Source organism: Rhea americana, unplaced genomic scaffold (genome assembly GCF_003343005.1).
Source record: "Rhea americana isolate MKP2758 unplaced genomic scaffold, rheAme1 scaffold_22, whole genome shotgun sequence".
Classification (NCBI taxonomy): Eukaryota; Metazoa; Chordata; class Aves; order Rheiformes; family Rheidae; genus Rhea; species Rhea americana.
In genome coordinates, this window is record NW_028186329.1 from 2292426 (window position 1) to 2313147 (window position 20722).

The 20722-nt window shown below is 35.3% G+C and overlaps 1 protein-coding gene across 2 annotated transcripts in view; it reads left to right on the forward strand.

Moving 5' to 3' along the window:
• APC (APC regulator of Wnt signaling pathway) overlaps positions 1–20722 on the forward strand; it is an 81727-nt gene that overhangs the window by 45706 nt on the left and 15299 nt on the right. The window contains exons 6-9 of one of the 2 annotated variants that reach the window (XM_085305359.1): positions 3116–3229; positions 7024–7107; positions 13382–13486; positions 17692–17814. In XM_085305359.1, coding sequence (XP_085161485.1) covers positions 3116–3229; positions 7024–7107; positions 13382–13486; positions 17692–17814 — 426 coding nt within the window. The remainder of the gene's footprint in view (positions 1–3115; positions 3230–7023; positions 7108–13381; positions 13487–17691; positions 17815–20722) is intronic. The other variant, XM_085305360.1, reaches the window with a different exon arrangement.

Here is a 20722-nt window from a genome sequence, read left to right on the forward strand (position 1 = left end):
GTAAAGTTTACTAATGCAAAGTAATGTGTTCTTTTTTCTTTAGTTCCCTGCTTTTCAGATATTACTTTACAAGCTTAAATTTGTATGCCTCACTACGAATATCAGCGCTAGACGGGAGCAATTGAAAAGTTGTTATGACAAATGAATTACATGTCAATAGGTTTCTTCTTTAACTCCACCCCCCAAAGCCTTTTTTCTATCAGCTCTARTATTTGTCTTTTAGTTTTGTGAGCAATATTAGCCTAAGAGACAATTTACACACGAGCTCTTAATTCAGAACAGTGAGTAGCATGGTGCTATAGCCTATGCATATTCTAATGACTCTCCAAGCTTCTACTTTGGCATCTCAAAACTAGTTACAGTCATCAGCATTATCTGGGATAATGAAGAGCTCTGATATCCCAAATTATATAGGCTTTCCTGCTGTCAGACCTCAGCAAGTTGCATGTATTTGCAGTGCATTCCTTGGTACATACAGTTCTGTGAAGGTTGGTTGCACACCCTTATAGAGGCATATCTGGACAGGAACTAGATTAGCTGTATTTATGCAGTACTGCCAGAGCTAGTCAGCCTCCTGGAAATGGAAATATAATATGGAAACACTTCAATGACTGGAGTAAAACAGCTGGAATTCAGCAAATCTAATACTAAATCACCAGCCAAGTTGATCAGAAAATCAGGGGAAGGGAGGGAAGACTGAAGTGGACCTTGATGAAATGCGGTCTATTCCCAAAGGCAGTCAGCTGTATTTGTGTCACTCTTAAATGTACTGTAGGTTTTAAGACGAAGTCTCTCCAGCTTCACAGGTAATCAGCTAGCTTAGCTCTTATTATTAGAATGTTTTACTTACTATATATGCTAAATCTCTTTTGTGGCAATTTATGTCCATTACTACTTATTCCATCCACGATGGATCTCTTCCTTTTAGTAGCATTTTATATATTTATAGACTATTATAGCTCTTGCTGACTCTATGATTTGGCCTTAGTGAGCTCTTCTGGGAGAAGTTGTTGTTGGAAACTTGTTATTTGCAAACAGTAGTTGTCTGGAAACAGTGAAGAGCTGGCTTTGAGAAATAAAGAAAAGATAATCAGCTATAATTGAATTTTCTAAGAATAACTAAGCTTTTTATCCTCTTCATAATTTCCTCATGGTCTTAAATTTCTGTCTTGCAGTTCAGCTAATGCTTTTGTCTCGTGCTTTGAAATGTACAGTCTTCTAATTTCTGTGCATTATGGCAGAGCCATAATACAGCTGACTCTAGCTAGGGTCATGCATCATCTTTACCTTTCTTTTCATATGTCTATAGCTGCAGACTTCCTTCTGCCCTTCTTTTAAGATCCTTACCCCAGATAGAAAGGAGTTATAAATTTTGTCTTCATAAAACTTCTGCATATTACTGGTGGTACAGATGACTAGTGTACATGGGCTTTTTTTTTTTTTTTTTTCCTTTTTTCCATACCAGGAGAAGTTCTAGACAAAGAAGAAAAGGTAATTTCTGTCTTTTGTCAGTGACCATGAATAACATAGTCCCATGGTTATGCCAGAAGTTCTGCTGTGTACCTGTATACATAGTATTATTTTAAACCTGGCAGTGCAATTTGCTTGGTGCTTTCTAAAACTTTTTCTTGAAAAATTTATTAACTTAATCTTACTATACTTACGTATAGTTATTCCTAATAGTGAAGAAAGAATATGCCTTCTAGTTTTGATTTTCACGCATTGATTTTGGTTTGTGTTGTCTTTAATTATTAGTACCTTTTTGCTGGAGAGCAGACTAGAGACAAATCTTTGTAATTTAAGTATAGCTACAGTGTTTGCTTGTTACCTCCCATTTTCTTCCAGAAAGGCAGTTCTCACTGATCTTTAAATGATTCATCTTCTGATCTTCTATGGCATTCGTTTTATTTTACTTGCCTGTCCCATTTAGCTACATATTCGAAACCACTGACTTGATCAGAAAATGAATAGATACATAATCATCTGGTAAGAACACTTAGAGCGGAAGGTAATCATGCATATCAAAAGATGATACTAACTAATGCTCTTTTTGAGAAAACATGTTTACTGAACCTAGTACTGTTTTCCAAGTGTTTGAATAAACTACTTGTATACGTATGAGTAGTAGTTAATCTTTCAGCTTAAAAATTTGTCGTCTTTAGCCTAGAAAAAGAGAAGATGTAGGAGAATCTAATGACAGTCTTCCAATACTGAAAAGGTAGCTATAGAGAAGGTAGAGGTACTCCGTTCGCATGGTGACAGGACAAGAGGGCAGCAGTTGTTCCAGGGGGAATTCTGTCTGAATATAACCAAAAAAAAATTCTTTGCCATGAGGACAATTTGAACATTGGGATACATTACCTAGATAAGTGTTGGAATCTGCCATGCTAGAAATATTCAAAACTTAGCTTGAAAAGGCTCTGGATAACCTGATCTAAAACTCAGCTTTCAACAGCAGGTGGGACCAAGCGATGTCCAGGAGTCAATGCCAGCCTAGACTTTTCTATGCTTCTGTGATCTTTTAAAATGGAGAGGGAGGCAGTTGCATTTTTTGCTATTTTTAGTTTTCTCCATTGATTGCAAAGACCTATTTTTTAAAATCTACATTAATATTATAAACTAGCTTTGCTGGTGCATTCAAAAGTATATTGGCTGGAGTACCTTTCCTTGTAGGTTGTGAATTGAACAGCTATGCTTTTTTTAAAAATAGAATAGTTAATAGGATTGATAACAGTAATATGAACACCATCACTAGGTGCAGTAGTTTGACACCTATAAATGTTTTTGCCCATACTGACTGAGATGGAAAATACAACAATTTTTGTTGATGTGCTGGCATACATTAGCATCCAAACACATCATAACAATCCATGCTTGTTATGATACCACGTCAATGTTTGTATGTTGTATTTAGTCATTTGCAAGACTTGATGGTAGCCTTTGGGTTGAAAAATATTGTGTTCTTATTTTTAAGAATGTACTCATAATTTGAAGGTGTTTTATTTTGTTTATGAAGTTTCATGGGGAAAAGCAATTATTCTGCTTCTGTTCAGAGAAATGCATAGTTTGCATCAACTTGGTTTTCTAAAATGCTTTCTCTGCACTTCAATTTCAGTTCTCCTTGCAAACAGATATGACGAGAAGGCAGTTAGAGTATGAGGCAAGGCAAATCAGAGCTGCAATGGAAGAACAACTAGGTACCTGTCAGGACATGGAGAAGCGAGCACAGGTATAGTTTTTTTCATTATTAAAAGGAATGGAAAAGGTTTTCCAGTGATAACATTAAATTATTCATGTATCTTTAAACTGTGTGCAAACACAGTGATACCTTAGAGCATTTAGTTAGCCTTTTAAATCCCCCCAAAAAACCCTCTGGAATCGAAACATAGAATAACTACTCAAAGCACCTTTCTCTTCCTGTTTAAAAGAAGACTTGTGAGGAGTTGATCGTTATTTGACTGTAATTTGATACAATTTTAGCTTCAAACATGTATTCACAACTGCTTTATTTTTGTAATGCTGTTTTTTTTTTATCTTTGTACTTCTAAGTTTACAATAAAATTCAGTTAGTATTAAGTTTCTTTAGCCAGAAAGTACGTGATAAGGAATAATCTTTGAAAATAAGATGTACCAGCAAAATGACATTCACATCCATACTTGTAAACTGTTTGCTCTAAACAAGTGTTATTTTGCATTCACGGTGAGTATATGTATAGTTCTGCGTGCAAATCGTATCACAAACATTTGGAGGTATAACTCAGAATGTAATTGTGTGGAACTCAGTAAATGAAATTATCAGTTGCTGGCTGTTTTTAAAAATATTCTCCCACAGTAGCAGAGTGACAATCTGAATTATTTATTACCAGCTATTTCCATAAAGGTTAAGTAACCAACTTGGTAAAATAACCTCCTTCTTCGTAGAGTGTTACAAAAATTAGTCATTTAAATACAAATAGTCTCTTTAGGCTTTATTTTTTTCCACTGAAATTACCTCAAGACAAAATTTTGCTACATATGTAATATCTCTAATTAATTTTGTTTGTAATTAAAACTTAAAGCAGCTTTAATGCTGAATAATATAGTGGATATTTTTGAGAAAATTCTGAAAAATGGTTAGTCCATGGTTACCTTTTTTTTTTTAGCAAAATATATTCATTCTATCRGGTATGTACATAAAGGCTGTGTAAGGGTCTATCTGTATGGAAGCACTTGGATCCAAGTTCACTCTTTCCTGTTTTAAGCTGCCGGGGTGGTAACTGGCTCTGCTCAGGACACTGTGTGACTGTGTTACCGAGGTCTATCAGCTGCCCGGCACCAAAGCAGCTGTGCGTCTTGTGTGCAGCCTGTTCCACACGAGGGCAGAACAGAGCTGGGACTGTCTGTGTATGTCTGGTTCACCCTGTTGTAAAGGAAAGTACTACTGAAGCGGCCCTAGAACTTCTGAGCAAGTGCTTTAACAAGCCTCAGCTAGAAGGTGAAGCAAGCTAAATGGATACAGTAGGCTGCTGGCCAAATTTTAAGTGCGTTCAAGCAAGAGAAAAAATTAAATCTCTCTAAGAAGCAATTTGACTGTAGTTGTATCACTATGAAAGTGTCTCTAAAGTAGCTACTTCCCTACATTTTAATTTTGGGGTGSGGGAGATGGAACCCATAGGCATACATTAATTCAGAAAACCATAATCTTCCATCCTGTTGGTAGTTATCACAGTTGTTTTATTCCCMATACATATGTATAGTACCTATATATAATCCTAATAGACACTGCAATTTCCATAAGACTATAAAATAGGAAGAGAAAATAACTATATCCCTGTGTGCTCTTCTCTTGAATTTGGCTGATAATTCCCCCAGGTTTCACTATACCAAGGACAGGTGCTAGAACTCTGTAGAGCTTAATTGATGTGTTAATACTAAGAGCCAATTCTAGATTACTCCACTGTAGTGTTCGAATGTATAAACTGAATCATTCATATCTGGCAAATATGGTGAACTTGCTTGTTTTTTAGCTTTCCTTTTGCTCTGTATTTTCATTCTTCCATGACCATTTGTGATGGGGAACACAATGTAAAATGTAATTTGGAGGAAGACAATTCAGCTGCATAAAGGCTGGCATTGCAGACAACTCTATATTACAGATATATAATATCTATAAMATTTATTCTGTGAGAGTGGATAACCTGCTGTTGCCCAAGAAATTTGTGCAATAGTCAGCCTGTTCTCTTTCCTGCTTGTACAGCATTTGGTACAAAATATCCTTCTGGCCAACTGAAATCCTTATGTCTTCCACAATACAAATAATGAATAGGCAGAAAGAAGGAATGGTCTGAGGTTTATATCGCTGAACTAAAATTTGGGATATGTGGATTGAATTTTTGGACCTTTTGCAGACTTCTTCATTATACTAGACAAATAATGTAATTTTTATATTTTTTGTTCTGCAAAAAATAAAATCCCCACTATTAGGTGTACATATAGGCGTTACACGTACTTGGTTTCTCTTGATCCCTTTATGAAATAAATTGCTATTTACATAGAAAGAAACTCGTTTTGGTGAAAAATTAAATCAGAAGATATATGTTCTGTCAGTCATGCATCGTCTCACCAATGCGCAGTTATTCCTAGTAATAGATTTTTATTATCTTTCTTATACTCAAGAATTTCCTGATCCAGGAGAGAAGGGAGGTGAATTATTTGTTTGCCTCATGCTGTGGTGAGGCCTCTGTGTGTGCAGTTTAAAATGTAACTGGCCTTTTTTCTGATATTTTGCTTTACAAATTCAAGTCTAGTTTACAGGTTACTGTTTGTAATTCTGCATCTTCACTATGTGTTGATCTTTAGGATGCTTTTCCCGCAGCTTATTATTCTGCATGTTTCAAGAACTACTTCTGTTTGGAGATTATATTTTCTTCCGTATTTCTAAAATCTCTGGATTTTAGAATCTCTGGATTCCATTGTGTTTCTATTCCAAGTATAAGCTTAGGCATTTGCAGCTTTTTTAAAGTTCAATTTATTTCCACTTTCAGTTAATAAAAGTGTTAAATAAGGCTAGTCATAATGCTAATCCTTACAGTGTCCATTAGATGCACAAAGCCTTTCCTTTTTTAGTGTAGCACTGTAACTGTTATTCAGGTAAAATGATTGGGATCTTTTTTGTTTGTTTTAACTATGCATCCATTTTTAACCTACTTGTTATACAAGAAAATTTTATTTAATCAGTTCTGTGTTCAGTTTGTATCTTGCTATATTATTGGGCTATTTATTTTCTGCCTAGTTTTAAAGTCAAGTAATGCCAGTTTATCATCAAGCTGATACAGGGATGTATCACTGTATTTGCTTGTTGTTTCACAGAATCATAATGCATCCTGTGTGTGGTATAATTTACATGGAGTACATGTATCCTCCTGTTTTTTCAGTGTTCCATTTACTAACCGCAGAATGATTGCAGTGGGAAGTGAGTGGCAATATGTCTATAAAAGACTCAAATTAATTCAGAGATATCTATGAAATACCACACAAGCCAAAAAAGTAGTATGCCCTTTTCTTCTTATTAACGCTCTAAATTCTTTGAAATTTTTAAGGATGGAAAATATTCAGATAATCAGCAGTTTATACTTTCAAAGCACTCAGCAAATATAAATCTCTCTCAAATCTGTATAAGGCAAGTAGAATTCTAACACTGAGGTGAAAGTGAAATAATTTGTTAAAAATCTGCACAGAACATCAATTTCAGAAACAAAAAAATTATGCGAATTTATTGAGCGTTTTTCTGTATCTGAACTTGTACTGTGCGACAATCTAATCTTATATCCAAATTAGTGTCAATTATATTAAAAACCCAACTACCCATTCTATTTTGAAAACATTTACCATCATGTCTGTGTTTTATTGCCATTAGTGCAATTATCACATGAATGAAGTAGTACTGTTTTGTAGCTAGCTGTATTTGCAGTGAACTCTTCATATTTGTCATTCTATACTGTAACTATAAGGAGTTTTTAAATTATGAAAATACATTCATTTCAGGTGAGAGTGGCAAGGATTCAGCAGATAGAGAAGGACATCCTTCGTATACGTCAGCTCCTGCAGTCACAAGCAGCTGAAGCAGAGGTTAGTGAGCAAATTACTTGCCTTCTTTTGACAAGGGCATATATCTTTTTAAAAGAAAACAAAAAAGGCTACTTAAATGAGTAAACCTGTGAACAGCCTTACTTGCATCAGTAAATGATGACAGTGTTCATGAATTAGTGTACTTAGGTAAGCTGTTAACTATCTTGGAAATAAAATTTGGCAGTATGTTACTCAGTTAGCAATGAACAGAGGGTGGGATACTTTGACCATTCTCTATGCTACTGTTGTATTTTCATCGATATTAATGTATCAGTAATTTCAATAAAAAGGCTGAGTCTTGGTTTAAGCAAATAATTATATAAATTAGTACTTTTTTTTTCTAAATATGAATCTGATAAGCATAATTTGTTATCTTTCATGATTTGCTACTGTGAAAGTTCAGGACAACTTTTAAATTATTAAGGTGATACAGATTTTCCCACTGTAAAAAATAAATGATTTCATAGTTCCAGATTTGGGGGATAGGGGAATTTGATATTACCAGGAAAGCTGTCTATAATTAAAGCTGTCTAGTGTTTTGACACTTCAGCCAATCCAAGTGCAATTTTGTTTGGTTTATGCTATAGATTGCTGCTGTTAAAAGTCACTAAACATTTTAGAGAATGTTATCATAAAAATTGATAGTATTTTCTCTCTAGCCTCTTTCCATCTTCCTTCAGCTTAGTTCCTAACTTTTTCATTTAGTTCTGTCAGCATACTGTGATAAAAGAGGGATTGGATTTGCGGAGGAAGTGACTTTTGCTTTCATAGTAATAAGTTTCCCAGTTTGGCTTATRTAAGTCTCCTAGAATCTGACTAGCAGACTTGCACAGCTGCATTAAGCATTTAAGCAACTGAATTAAATGACAATAGCACTGTGCTTTCAGTCTGCTAATCAGACTTTTATGTTGTATGTATAGAAATTGTCACAGAGGAAAATAGCAGCCATATGGAAGGTGCAATCTGGCAGATGTCAGGAAGAGCCAATTAGAAGTTTTAATCTCTGGCTTTGTTATGAAATTAAGCTTCATAACTCATATTTTGAGCAAAATTACATATCTTCCCTTCCTTTCACAAGTTACCATAATTGAGCAGATGCAATAGGTCACATCTATTTAGAGCTTCTTTTCAACGTAGCAAGCTCCTCTATTAACCATAAACCTTTTTTGAAGTAATATACTTGGTTGTGTAATCTGTGGTCTGGAGGCAACTTTGTTCTTCAGCCAGAAAAAGAAATTAGGATTCTTAGTCTCCAGGACTCATCAGCTATCTAATGCAGGCTTTGTCAGCGGTTTACAAAAGGTTTTAACATCCTCTTTACTGAGCTGTCTGCATCCATATCTCACATAATAGGCTCTTCTAGTTACCAAATATTCTTTTAGTGCAAGTATATCTGATTAGTGCATTGAATGTAAAAGTACTTGGTATAGACCTCACTAATGAGCGTTGTGGGCTGGTAAGGTTCCCTATGAGGGTATTTCTGTTTTCCCAGAGGACATGCAACATACTAATTTTTAAATAAAGCAAAAAATGTTAAAAATAATAAAAGTTAGTACTGAAAAATCAGAAGTATAAAGCAGTGTGGCTTCTGTTTGTGTAAATATGGTGTACTTAATTACACTTAAGCTTTACTACATAGTATGTAGGACTTTGCTAACTTTAGGGTGTAGAGCAAAAGGAGAACAAGACAGTGATAAGAAAGAGAGGATACTCTTGTAAGTCTTTGAGGYGCTCAGAACTATAGCCCAGGAAAGTAAAGTTGTTATCCATGTTCTGCCATAGGCTTTCATTGAATCATACTACTACAGCATAATTTTATTTTCATGTATTTTTACGAGAGTTTTGTTTGCATGATGTTCATAATTTTTTCTAAAATTGATGGTACTCTTATCATGTGAGAGGGGTGCCCATCATTCCTTTTTATTTCAGGATGGGGATGCATTTCATTTTCACTTCTTCTATTTTCTCAATTGCTATCAAAATTGATACCACTGTTCAGTAATGAGAGGGGGAAGCACAAAATTTACCATTCTGATATACAGGTTTTCTCTGCATAAAATGTCTAGCTTGCTACTGGACAGATATAGTTAGTATCATTTTAAAAATAATTTGAAGATATTTTCAAAAAATGTTTTATGAAAGCTATCAAAATSTTTCTGAAGAAAGAATACACAGTTTAGTGATCTGATTCATATTTATTTACTGTAAGTTTTGAGGAGAAGTTGGGCTTGAAATCACTGGGGTCACAGTTAAGGAAAAGGAAATCAACTCTGACCCATAGTAGTTGCTATGGTTGTTGTCTAGTAGTAGGTATAGGTGTTGTATTATGCTGTTTTACCTCCTAACAAAGTGCTTCAATGTAGAAGGAGGTCACAGCTGACTAAAATGACACTGGGAACTTCTGGGGGCATCGGCAGGGTGAAAGCAGTACGCTACCACGATACCTGGCAGCTGTCGGCCGCCTGACAGCCTCCCCGGAGCGGCGGTTGGGTGTGCAACAAACACCCCCTCGTTCCTGTCCGCTCCCTCRAGCCGGCGGTGTGGGTGCAGTTCGGCAAGCAGCGTCTTTGGCAGCGAAGAGTAAATATTACACGTTGTGAGACTCGTCCGTTGGCAGGTTTCAGAAAAGGGCCGGGGATATGGTTTGAAGGGCAGCCTGGTTGGGACCTGTATGCAAGCACCCAAAAGTTGTAGAGTAGTGCTGAAACAGGAAGAAAAAGTTGATGAGGAAGTACCTTGTCTTAGGTAGAGGTCAGTTTATTGGCAGAGAGCTAATACAAGATGTCATACTCTTTATTTAAACAGAAGAATTTTACTAATATTCGGAATTAATTAAATATGTGTGATACTGTGCAAGATGTATGAACTTAAGTCTGAGCAGCCTTAAATAATTGACTGCTCTGTCACATGTGCTTTCTCTTCTGCACGGAGATTGCCTGGTGGCAAGAAAAAACATAGGAGCAGTCAAATTTGAAAGTCTGTATAACTGAAAAATATAAACCTGAGGCATTTACTATATTCTTATACTGTGCCTGATATAGTGATACYGAACTTGAATGTGCTCTTTATGTCTATAAAGAATTAATAACAGCAGTAATAAATTCCATAGCTTGTCTACTGTTTTCCTTGTTCCCTGTAGTGATGCCAGTTGTTAGAGAATGTAAAGGCAATGTATGTTGCAGTATATGACTGAATATAATACTATACCCACCCACCCCCCCCCCAAAAAATAAAAGTTTGAGAGATAAAGCAGCAGATAAAATTTTTGCTTGCCTTTCAGCACATTTTTGGTGTTTGGCAAAGTTACTAATGCCTGTAAATTGGAAAATTGAGGTAATTTGCCTGCAAGTGATGTTACCTTCCAATTTCTTGAGGCTTCTATTATGTATTTTGTGAGATTTTCAGGTTTGTAATCCACTTTAGAGTTAGACCCTTAAAAAATTGAATGTTGGCTCTCAGGTACAAATCTGAAATTGTTTTTAGAAGTAAAAAAACAGACAAAAATATTCTTTGCAAGTATTTTGTATAGTGTTTTTAATTTGTTATAGTGGTACAGCCCCTTCTTTCTTAATATCTGTAATTTGAAATACACKAAGTGTTCCATTAAACTGGTGCTGTAAATAAAAGATGAAGATTTTATTTGGTGCAGAGGTTATGCTCAGCAATCTCTAAACTATTTTTATAATGCATTGTGATGGCTAGGAGTTTCATTAAGGATTTAACTCACTAGATTTTTTTCCCCTTTATGATTAAATTGTAATAAAATATTTTCAATCTTATGGTTTCTTTGCTTCCTTAGTTGCATTGTTCTTGGTTTTACATTCTTACATGTACTTATATGTATTTTGGTTTTGGATCTGCTATGCAGTTATGGTAAGATAAACCTTTTTTTGGTATCTAGAAAATAATAATGTATATGTATTTGTTTTTAATATGCAGAAATTAAAGTGATAGATGAGTACTGTGAAAGAATAGTGTCTTATGCCTAGAGAAGTCATTATTCCTAATAAATACACAAAGGACTACTTTAGCGACTCATTTTTTCAAAGCACTCAGTAAAATTATGTGTAATAGATTATCTTAGCAACAAGGATCAAGGCCTACTATTCTTGCAAACGTCTCAAATTACCCAGATATTTGTCTTTTTCTACTAATAAATGCAGAGAAAATAATAATTGACAAGTAGTAGCTACTGTTCACTTTAGAAGCATTTAGAGTATAGTGAGAAGATAGAGGGAGCCTCTCTATCTTCCTGTAATAAGAACTTGCAGTCTTTCACCATTTTGCTACAAAGGGAACTCAGTAAYGTCAAAACTTAAAGTTCCTTTAGTAGTGTGGTGCCAGAATTCAGAAATGGCAGAGGCCTCTAAACCCAACTAGTGCCTCCTGAGAGTGAACACTCCTGTCGTTGAAATGAACAACACAGAGCAGGTTCCTTCAGAAAGGAGAAAGAAAGGGAAATAGTATTAAGACTTGCAGTATTTCAGTTTTACCAAGCCCTTGCAGATTCCCTGCCTGCATCTAGCCTGGAGCCTTCAAGGGGCAAATTCAGGAACAACAACAACAASATCTTTCTTGGCAGAAAAGTAAACTAAAGTATAAACTGCATACATTGCTCAGAGACTATAAGATCAAGTSGAGGCTTTTCAGAAACCAGAGTTAATATTTCTGGTGCACTTCACAGTCATCGTGTATTGCAAAAGCGAGATTTTGTTATTCATTCATTTCATGGACAATTTAACRAGAACTCCTATAAGGCTACCTCAGACAGGGTATATGAGAAACCAGCTGCTGAAATAACAGACTTCACTTCACTCCACAGTTCTTCCAAAATCATGGCCCAAAGTATGTGGTCCTGTTTGGCAGAGTGGCCTGCGTGCTGATCTCTAGCTGCTGGACCACGTGTAGGCGTAATGGCAGTTGCTCTGGTTAGTTCACATGCTCTGGTTCTTTAGCTGCTGTGGTTGGTAGCTTACACCTTTCCATCCACAGGTCCTACCTTCAGTGTTAAAAGATGATGCAAAGAGGAGGCATCCCTGTTGTGGTCATACTGTCTTTATAACCACTAACCCACAGTCTATCAGACATRAGTATTTATTTACAACAAAAAATAAGTTATACATATATTAAAATGTTTTTAATCGTACACACATGTGTGTGTGTATGAAACAATCAGCTTCCATAAATACCTGTGACCTGCTGGCTGTGTGTTACTGTTAACTCCTTTGGGTTGGTCTGCACCAAGAGAACAGCTTGCATTTCTCACTTCAAACGATTCCAGTAGCTAAAGCATAAAAATCTTTGCTGTGAACGTGAAGGTTTCACGTTCAAGCCCTGCWGATGACTCCTGTGGCAGTAAAGCGTGTACGTGTTTGTACATGTTGTGAGCACACACGTGCATTTAAGCCTGAGAGTACCTGTTAAGAACTGCTTTGTAGTTCTAAATGAATTTGGGTGTTAACGTTGATTATTTGTGGCACTGGTGTATTTGGGGAAKCCACTTCTTTTGTAAACAGCATGTAGCAAACACAAAACTGATGTGAATGGGAAGAGAGGGACAGAGAAGACGGGGGGGGGGAGTTTTGCTTACGAAGTCAGGGAATTAACTCCATTTTTGTGGAGTCTTTGATCTGACAACAGTTTTGTTTTCATGTRGTTGCACAGAAAATTGGATCTCCTTCAGGAACTGTAACGTGACTGTACCAGGTTGCTTTATCATTTGCATTCATTTTGAAAATATGATTAGGTTGATAAATAGCAGATTGTTTAAATTTTATTTGTGGCAAAGTGGTTTCTCCTGCACTGTTTGCCTTTAAAATATAGAAGGGTTCTTACTGCGTGAATATCCTTCTGCTCACCCGGAAAGTGTTTGCGTTTGAACATGAGGCTTAATTTAACCGTGCTAACCTTAGTCTCCAGTAAATGCATAGATCATGTGACATTGCAGAGGAGACAGTTGTTTGCTCCAATTCTGTTGCATTTCTGATAGCGATGTGAGCACAGCTGGTGGAGAAGGGTGTTGCTGTGTCTCCCTGCAAATCCTTTGTCTTGCAGGGCTATAATCCTCCGAGGACGTGCTTCACTTTCATCTTGCAATTTTTCTAAGACGCTCAGTCCCAGCTGTTAATTATTGGGGCTAAGGGTTATGAAATACAAAGTACTGTTTAATGGCTTTGTGAAGATACAGCATGGATGCATTTAGAGTTTAGAGAGCTTTGAGTGGTAATGGGCACTTCATTTCTGTATGTAATTTCATAAACTCTTGTATTAACAGAGAGCGCCTCAAAGCAAGCATGATACAGGCTCACATGATACAGAGAGGCAGAATGAAGGTCAAGGAGCAGCAGAAATCAGCATGGCGACTACTGGTACTGGTCAGGTAAATCAATTATTTTGTTTATTGATATATATAATTAAGTATAATTACATGCTTGAAATGTGCAACTCTTACATYTTGGTATATACCTTATGGTGCTCTAATACCTACTCATATTTAAAAAAGATTGATGTTTTTATTCATCTTTCTGGAAGTGAGAAATTTCTTATATTTATTAGAAAGAAATGTTTTAATAAGATGAATTGTAAACATTCCATAACGCAGGGAGCAGTTTTCTTTTGTTTAAATGAGCAATGAGCCTAATACTAAAAAGCAGACAACAAGAATAACTGCAGAAAATATATTTTATTCTAAGTGAACTGTAATATTAGGAGTGTAATTTAATTATGGGAATTTTTTCAAAATTTCACTTTAGATGTTATCACTAAAATATCAGTGATTTAAAAAAGAAAACAACCAAATAGTAAGTTTAGCATTAGCATTTCTGTAATACTATTTTATATAGTATTTGAAACAGTAGTATCAATGAAATAATCTCCTGGAAGTCTGCTGAAGGGTAACAAAATTGTTTTTAAATAATCTTTCATTGCTGTTCCTTTATTAATGTCATACATTACAGCAGGGTACTTCAGAAGGATGCATTAAATTCTTCTTTACTATTCCTTAAAATTAATATTTATCCAAGTTTGAGACTTCTTTTTGGGGGCTAAAAAATACTTCAATTTATTTACCATGCAGTAATGTTCATTTCTTTCATAATCTCCCAACTGTAGCTGAGATAGTCACATTAGTAATTTGGGTTCTTAAAACTTTGCACTATAAATTTGATAGTTGAATTCATATGTAAAATACTTCTGCTACTGTAGGGAAGCAGAATTATTTAAATCCTTCTGAAAGTATCTCATGTGGGAAGATTATTAGAAAGGATATAAATTGCGGTTTGGCTTGAATGTTTTGTTTGATTAAACATAAAGCACGGTCCATAATTTTGCTTTTGAAATATATTTGATCACCATTTGGAATTAAGTTCCCTCTGTTATATCTGAGCAATCGCTTGAGGCTCTCACTCTAATTCTTATGACAGCTTTATTGTTTAGGAAAAAAATAGTTCAGCACTGCCTTGGGGTTGAAAGCATAATGCATTTAAATAATTGATGTATTGTGGCTGTATTTTCCRTCTTCATTGTATGAATCAGGAGTTATTTTGGACAGCAGATACTTTACATAGAAGGGATTGTCGTATGTCTTGTGCAAGTCTTATGCAAGTGGAGGATTGATTCATTCATTTGCAGTTTTATGTTTAGAATTTAAACAATTTTGAACTTTGCATCATTAAAAACAAAAAAMCAAAAAAACCCATCCATTTTATTTTCTCCTAGAGGTTGATAGATCCAGGGCTCTGAATCTGTGTTCTAGGAGACATCTGGGGATTATTCACTTTTAGTGCAAGTCCAGAGAGAGTAGGCTTAATGGATTGGGCATAGCATTTATTTCTGATAAACCAGCTCAATGTATTTTGATAATTTTTTTTGAGTGTTTAGTATTAAGTGGAGCGTAGAAAGTTTTAACTGARTAATTTGCATCTAATTGGTTTTATAGCCTTATGAACAATGTTAATTGAAATTTGCCAATTGAAGATAAGGATTTTCAGGATTCAGTCATGTCCTTTTCTCTGTCATCTTAACAGTGAAATATAGGGAAGTATTAAAGGAGAAGAAATGAAGTATGCTAGGAGAAGGTGTGGAAAGAGAAGGATCTACACAAGAAGAGTCCATGTTACATCTCTTTGTTATTTTTCAGTTTCTGAGATGAACGGTTACACATCTCTGATAGTAGTTCTTTCGGAACAGTATTTAGGAGCCAGTAAGAAAGATAATTACATTTCRTTCAGGCTTCCTGGCATCCTCCAAGTAGTAAGGCCAAATGATGATGCTAAAGGAAATAGTTACGTGGATCCAAGCTGATATAGTTTTGGGGAAAACAATTGGAGAAGTATGCTATTTCTATGTATACTGTGCTGGACTGTAATAGCTAGTGCTCCGAACTTGAGGCTTTTTTACCTACTTGGACAAAAGGAACATACTGACTTAYACCTACTTGGATAAAATGAACGTACTGAATTTTGGCACATACATATATGGAACCTGTAATCCTCTGAATGTTGTTTGAGGACGAGATAATATGATCAGTTAGTGTAAAAATCTCGTGTTTCTTTCCCATATTCATAGCACTACAGGTTATTAAAGAAAAATAATTTAGAAAGGCCAATGTAGTTTTCATTCTAGGCTTTACATTTTTCAATTTTTCCTAGCCTCACCCAGGAAAGTAAGGGCTTGTTTACGTAGGAAATATATATTAGAATAAAATAACGTGCRAGTTTAAAGCATTCTAGTTATATCTATTTAGCATTCCATGCTAATACTTATTCTGGAATATGCATGAAGTATTTTGGGCTCACATGGAGAGTGAAATTAGTATAATGATGTCAGTGCATATTCCAGCATAACTAGATTTTTTTCTGTCTAGACAAACTCTACTAGAAACTGTTTCCACTTTATTTATACGCTCTTTCAASTTCAAATTTAGAACATTGAAATGCATGAATAGCAAATACTGTGAGAAAAAATGCTCATTTTTGTTTCTGGTACACCAAAAAAAATCATAGAAGTTATTTCTTAGTGTCTTATATAGCTTTTTTTTTCAATTTGATGTGTATTTTTATTGAAAAAAAAGTCATACTCAGTGGTCCTGATAGGGTTGTTTTGTAAATTAAGCTAGTACTTCATGATTAGTTTTTTAGCTGGATCAGCAAAGGATTGGGGACTACCTCAGTAAAGCAATGTTTTGATACTAAAAGTGACTGAGTATTTACAGTTTTTATCACTGATTTCAATTTACGTGCTCAGGTTTTCTAAATTAGATATGTAGGCACTCCCTTTGAAAATTTTGCCCTGGTTCTATTGTCAGTAAGCTACTAATCGCTTTTAATTTCACAACTGACTCACATTTAGGACCAGCAAATTACAAATCAGTAAAGACTTGTCTCTTTAAAGTAGTTTACATTATTTTGTCCATGACTCTTTAAATGCCACTGATATAATCCGGTAATATTTACGATTTTTGTGGGAGTTTGCTTTTGTGATCCCTTCGCAGTTAGTGATGTTTATATAATGGTTAGAATATGACGTAATCTTTCAATTTTTGGAGTTTATTTTTTGGGGGGAGGGCTGTTATGTTGAGAGGACAAACATACGCTTCCACATAAACATTTATTATGTTAGCACTGATCTTGATCGCTGAGGGTAACATACTCACCTAGATGTACATAGAAGTCCCAAGAGCTCTTGGAAATTGTCTTCTCCCTGTCAGAGCTGGTACGGGGGAGAAGTCACGCCAAGCAGCGAGCGGGCTCGGGGCAGCGGGGCRGACTTCAGCGCCGTAAGGCACTCGGCTCAGCTGCGAGACGAGGTGCGCGCTCCCCCGGCGCCCAACAATATTCCCTTGCAGCGCTCGCTATTCGAACGTATTTTTAAGTGCCCCAAACTGAATGGAGCCTCCTTGCGAGGCTGGGAATACAGTAAGGGAAACTTCGCAGATGGGAGATAGAGCAAAAGAAGGAACTTTAAATAAATAAATAAATAAATRAGAGCTAAAAAGAGAGTGAGAGGATAAAATATGAAGGAAAAAATAAGGTAAAATGTAAGTACACAGAATGGTTTAAAAAAGCAAAAATGCTTATAGCTGGGCCTTGGGTATAGTAGGTAGGTAGGAGCATGCTATATCCACTAGTTTCTGGAGAAATTACAGCAAATAGTGTCAGCATTACTATATAGCTTTTCATTTAAAATAAAACTTGCAGTTTGCCTTTGATACGGAGAAATTCACATAGGGTTACTTCTTGACAAGAAGTAAAATTAGAAGCTGCTTTTTTCTCTCTGTGAAAAAAATATAATTGAGTTTTTTGCCAAGTATTCTTCTTTTTCTTGGTGAAAATAGTAATTAGAAAAGACTCTCACTGAAAAATATAACTCTTCTGATACTGAATTTAGGGAGAATGCATAATAAAAACAGTTTAATCATAACATCTAGATTGTGTTGCGGGATGGTGGGGAAAACCTATCTTAACCAAAATACATGCTATCAGTTTGTTATTAGGAATATGATTCTATTATTCAGTGCTGAAACTGAATCAGGCAATAGTTGGTGTTCTAGTTAGACTTGCACTGAATTGTTGTTTAAATTTGTAGGGTTCTGCTGCTCGAATGGACCATGAGACAGCCAGTGTTATGAGCTCTAGTAACAGCTACTCTGTTCCTCGCAGACTGACAAGTCATCTGGGTACCAAGGTAACCGAAGATTACAAACCACAGGTCGCTAATGTTACATTTCTACTAATACAATAACCTCATTGTTTTTGCCAGTAGTACTAACACTAGCTGAATGCGCTGTCCACACATATTATGTTTATGGAATTAAAAAATTAAATATTTTTTCAGCTCTTAAAATATGTGCACAGAAATCCTTTTTTGTCTTTTGTTGCTGATTAACAGAATTATTACAATAAGGAAAATTTGATTGCAAGAGCGAAGTATTACCTGTGATGTTGATGTATTATCCACGATGAAAACTAGCCCTTTTAAGAGTATTCCTTGGAATAAATTTCCAAAATCTGAATCCTCAAAACGGATGCCATTGCTAAGAAATAATTAAAACAAAACAAAACAAAAAAAAAAAAGTAAGCCTTTCATGGTAATAAGTACCTGTTCATTCTCTCTATAATAATTCAGAATATATGACATCAAATAATAGAGAAAAAATACAAATTGGTCATTGTAACAAAAAAAAAAATCAATTGAATGTTGCTAGAAAATAGGAAAAGTGAAGGGACTTCTAATACATCTCTCGTCCCCAGTAAAGCATTAATTCTGTCAAAAGTGTTCTTGACAGCGCATGACAGCTCTCTAACCTATTAGTAAAAACTAATGATAACCAGTCTCCGTCAATTTTTCACTCCACCATTAAATTTTTTAATGTCTAACCTAAATCTCCTTAGCTGCACTTTCCCTGTTGTCGGTGGAAATTAAATACACTTTTTGTCTTTTGAAGCAGTCTTTTACATATTTGCAGTGTATTCCAAAGTTACTGAAAAGTTAGAGRTGAAGCTTGATACACAATAGGGAGTTTGCTCTAAACACACGAGCAGCATGAAAAGAGAGGAAAAAGGCAAATCTGTAACACAGCTGAGTTCCTGAACCGCTGGAGTTTATACCACCTCTGGTGTCAGCAGCCAAATGTATCACCGCTGTGGTGCTGAGCCCGGTCTCCAAGGAAGCAAGGCATACTAGCTTGACAAAGTATTAAGTTACATTTGGCCWTAAAATGGTGTTATAATGTTGTAATTTCTGCCCTGCACTGTATGCATACACCAAATGGAGGTAACATTAGCTGGAGTGTCTGTTTGCAACTTTCCATTACCAAATGTAGAATTCCCAAAATGTTCAGGCAAGGGAGGGGAGCCCTGAATGCAGGGAAAGGGACCATGTAGGGAAAGAAGCAAATAAATAGGTTCAATTTAGTGTGCTGTAGGGTAAGAAAAGTTTGAAATTAATGCATGAGAAGAAGGGAAAGCAGTAGAAATTTTAATTAGAGGAATTACCTTTACAGATGCAGAAGGAGATGGCTGTGTGTGGTGTATATAAAGAATACACACACAAACACACCTATATCTTTAAATCTACATAAAATACGKTTTTTCTTGTACTATATGTGCCAGAAGTCTGGAGGCCAGATTTTGATGGCTTCTACAGCTTTATTCTCTGAGAAAAATTTACCTTACAAATTTAAATTACTGTGGATTACAGCTGCTGCTTAAAATGTCTGTCAAGAGGCATGCATAAAGCAGATTAAATTCCCTCTCTTTCAAGAATCCAAGTGGATTGTCTTAATACACTATTGGATTTTTCCAGACTAGGACGTCAGGATCTCCAAACTGAGATGCTAGACTGTCATAAAATTGGTTCCAAGAGTATTTCAGTAGATTTTAAGATTTGCATTCTTTCAGCAATTCTACAATGTTTAGAAAAATACATTTTAACAGACTCGCTGCCATCCAATTTTTGTATAACTAGCCTTCAGAGACATAACAATTGTCTCGGAAGAAACAAAATCAAATCATTCATTGATCTGGTAACCAATGCAAAAAATGTAGTTATTATTAGGAAACTTTGTCCAACAGTCCACAAGTCTCATTTCTTGCTGAATTGATGTATTCTAAAGAAACACACCCACTGCTACCTGTCAKTTCCCTTTGATAGTTTCAATAAGCTGTGCTATGTGTTGGAACATTAATGTTTTTGTTAGCTTGAGGAGCTTTGGGTATCTAGATAGTATCTGATGTTATCCTGTAAGTCATATTGTTTCTATTAAAAGTTCGTTAAAAGAACCAAATAAATTTCTCAGTTTAAAGTTATTGAAGAAAATGGAATGGTAAAGACAAACTTCAGAGTGCGTTGACCACTGTATTATATGACAACCAAGGGAACACCTCAAAAATTGCTATTTTTGAATTGAAATTTGGTGGTTCTGAGTTTAATGTGTAATGCTGGTTTTCTAGTGGCTTGATTTAGTTTGACAAATGCTTAGTGCTTTTATATTAAACAAGCATTTTGTTCCCCTTTTATCCACGTAAACTTGAAGAAAGCTTAACTGACCTAGTCAATTTTGTGTTAGCTGTAAATAATCTGGCCCATATCCAAGTTGTTTATGCTAACAAAAAATGATTGGTTAATTGAAATGTTTTTAAAAGAAATCTTTTGTGTGTAAGATAATTTTTAGTTCCCTGTAAAAATGAAAGGTAATGTAATCAAACTTATTCTTTGTCTAGGATAACTGTATTAATTCCATATATCAAATAATTTTATTTTTTCACTGAAGAGCATCTTTAACTGAAAGTGTGATTCATACAGAGCATTCTTTTTGARATAAAATTTGTTTTAAATACATTCTAGCACCTCCAAACTAAAGCACTTTCATCAGTATATTTCTTTAGCTCTTTGTACAACGGAAAGTTAGAAGTCTTCATGATTAGTCTTGTAGATTGCTGTACTTACATATACTTACCACCCAGTTATTCTAGCCATTTAACCACTAAGTGAGATTTATTAACRTTGTAAATGGTGAAGACCTGACAGTACTTATTTAATTATTTCTAAGGGGCACCATTATATAAATACATTTTCTTTTTTGTTCAGTTACACCATTCAGAACTTCATTTTAATC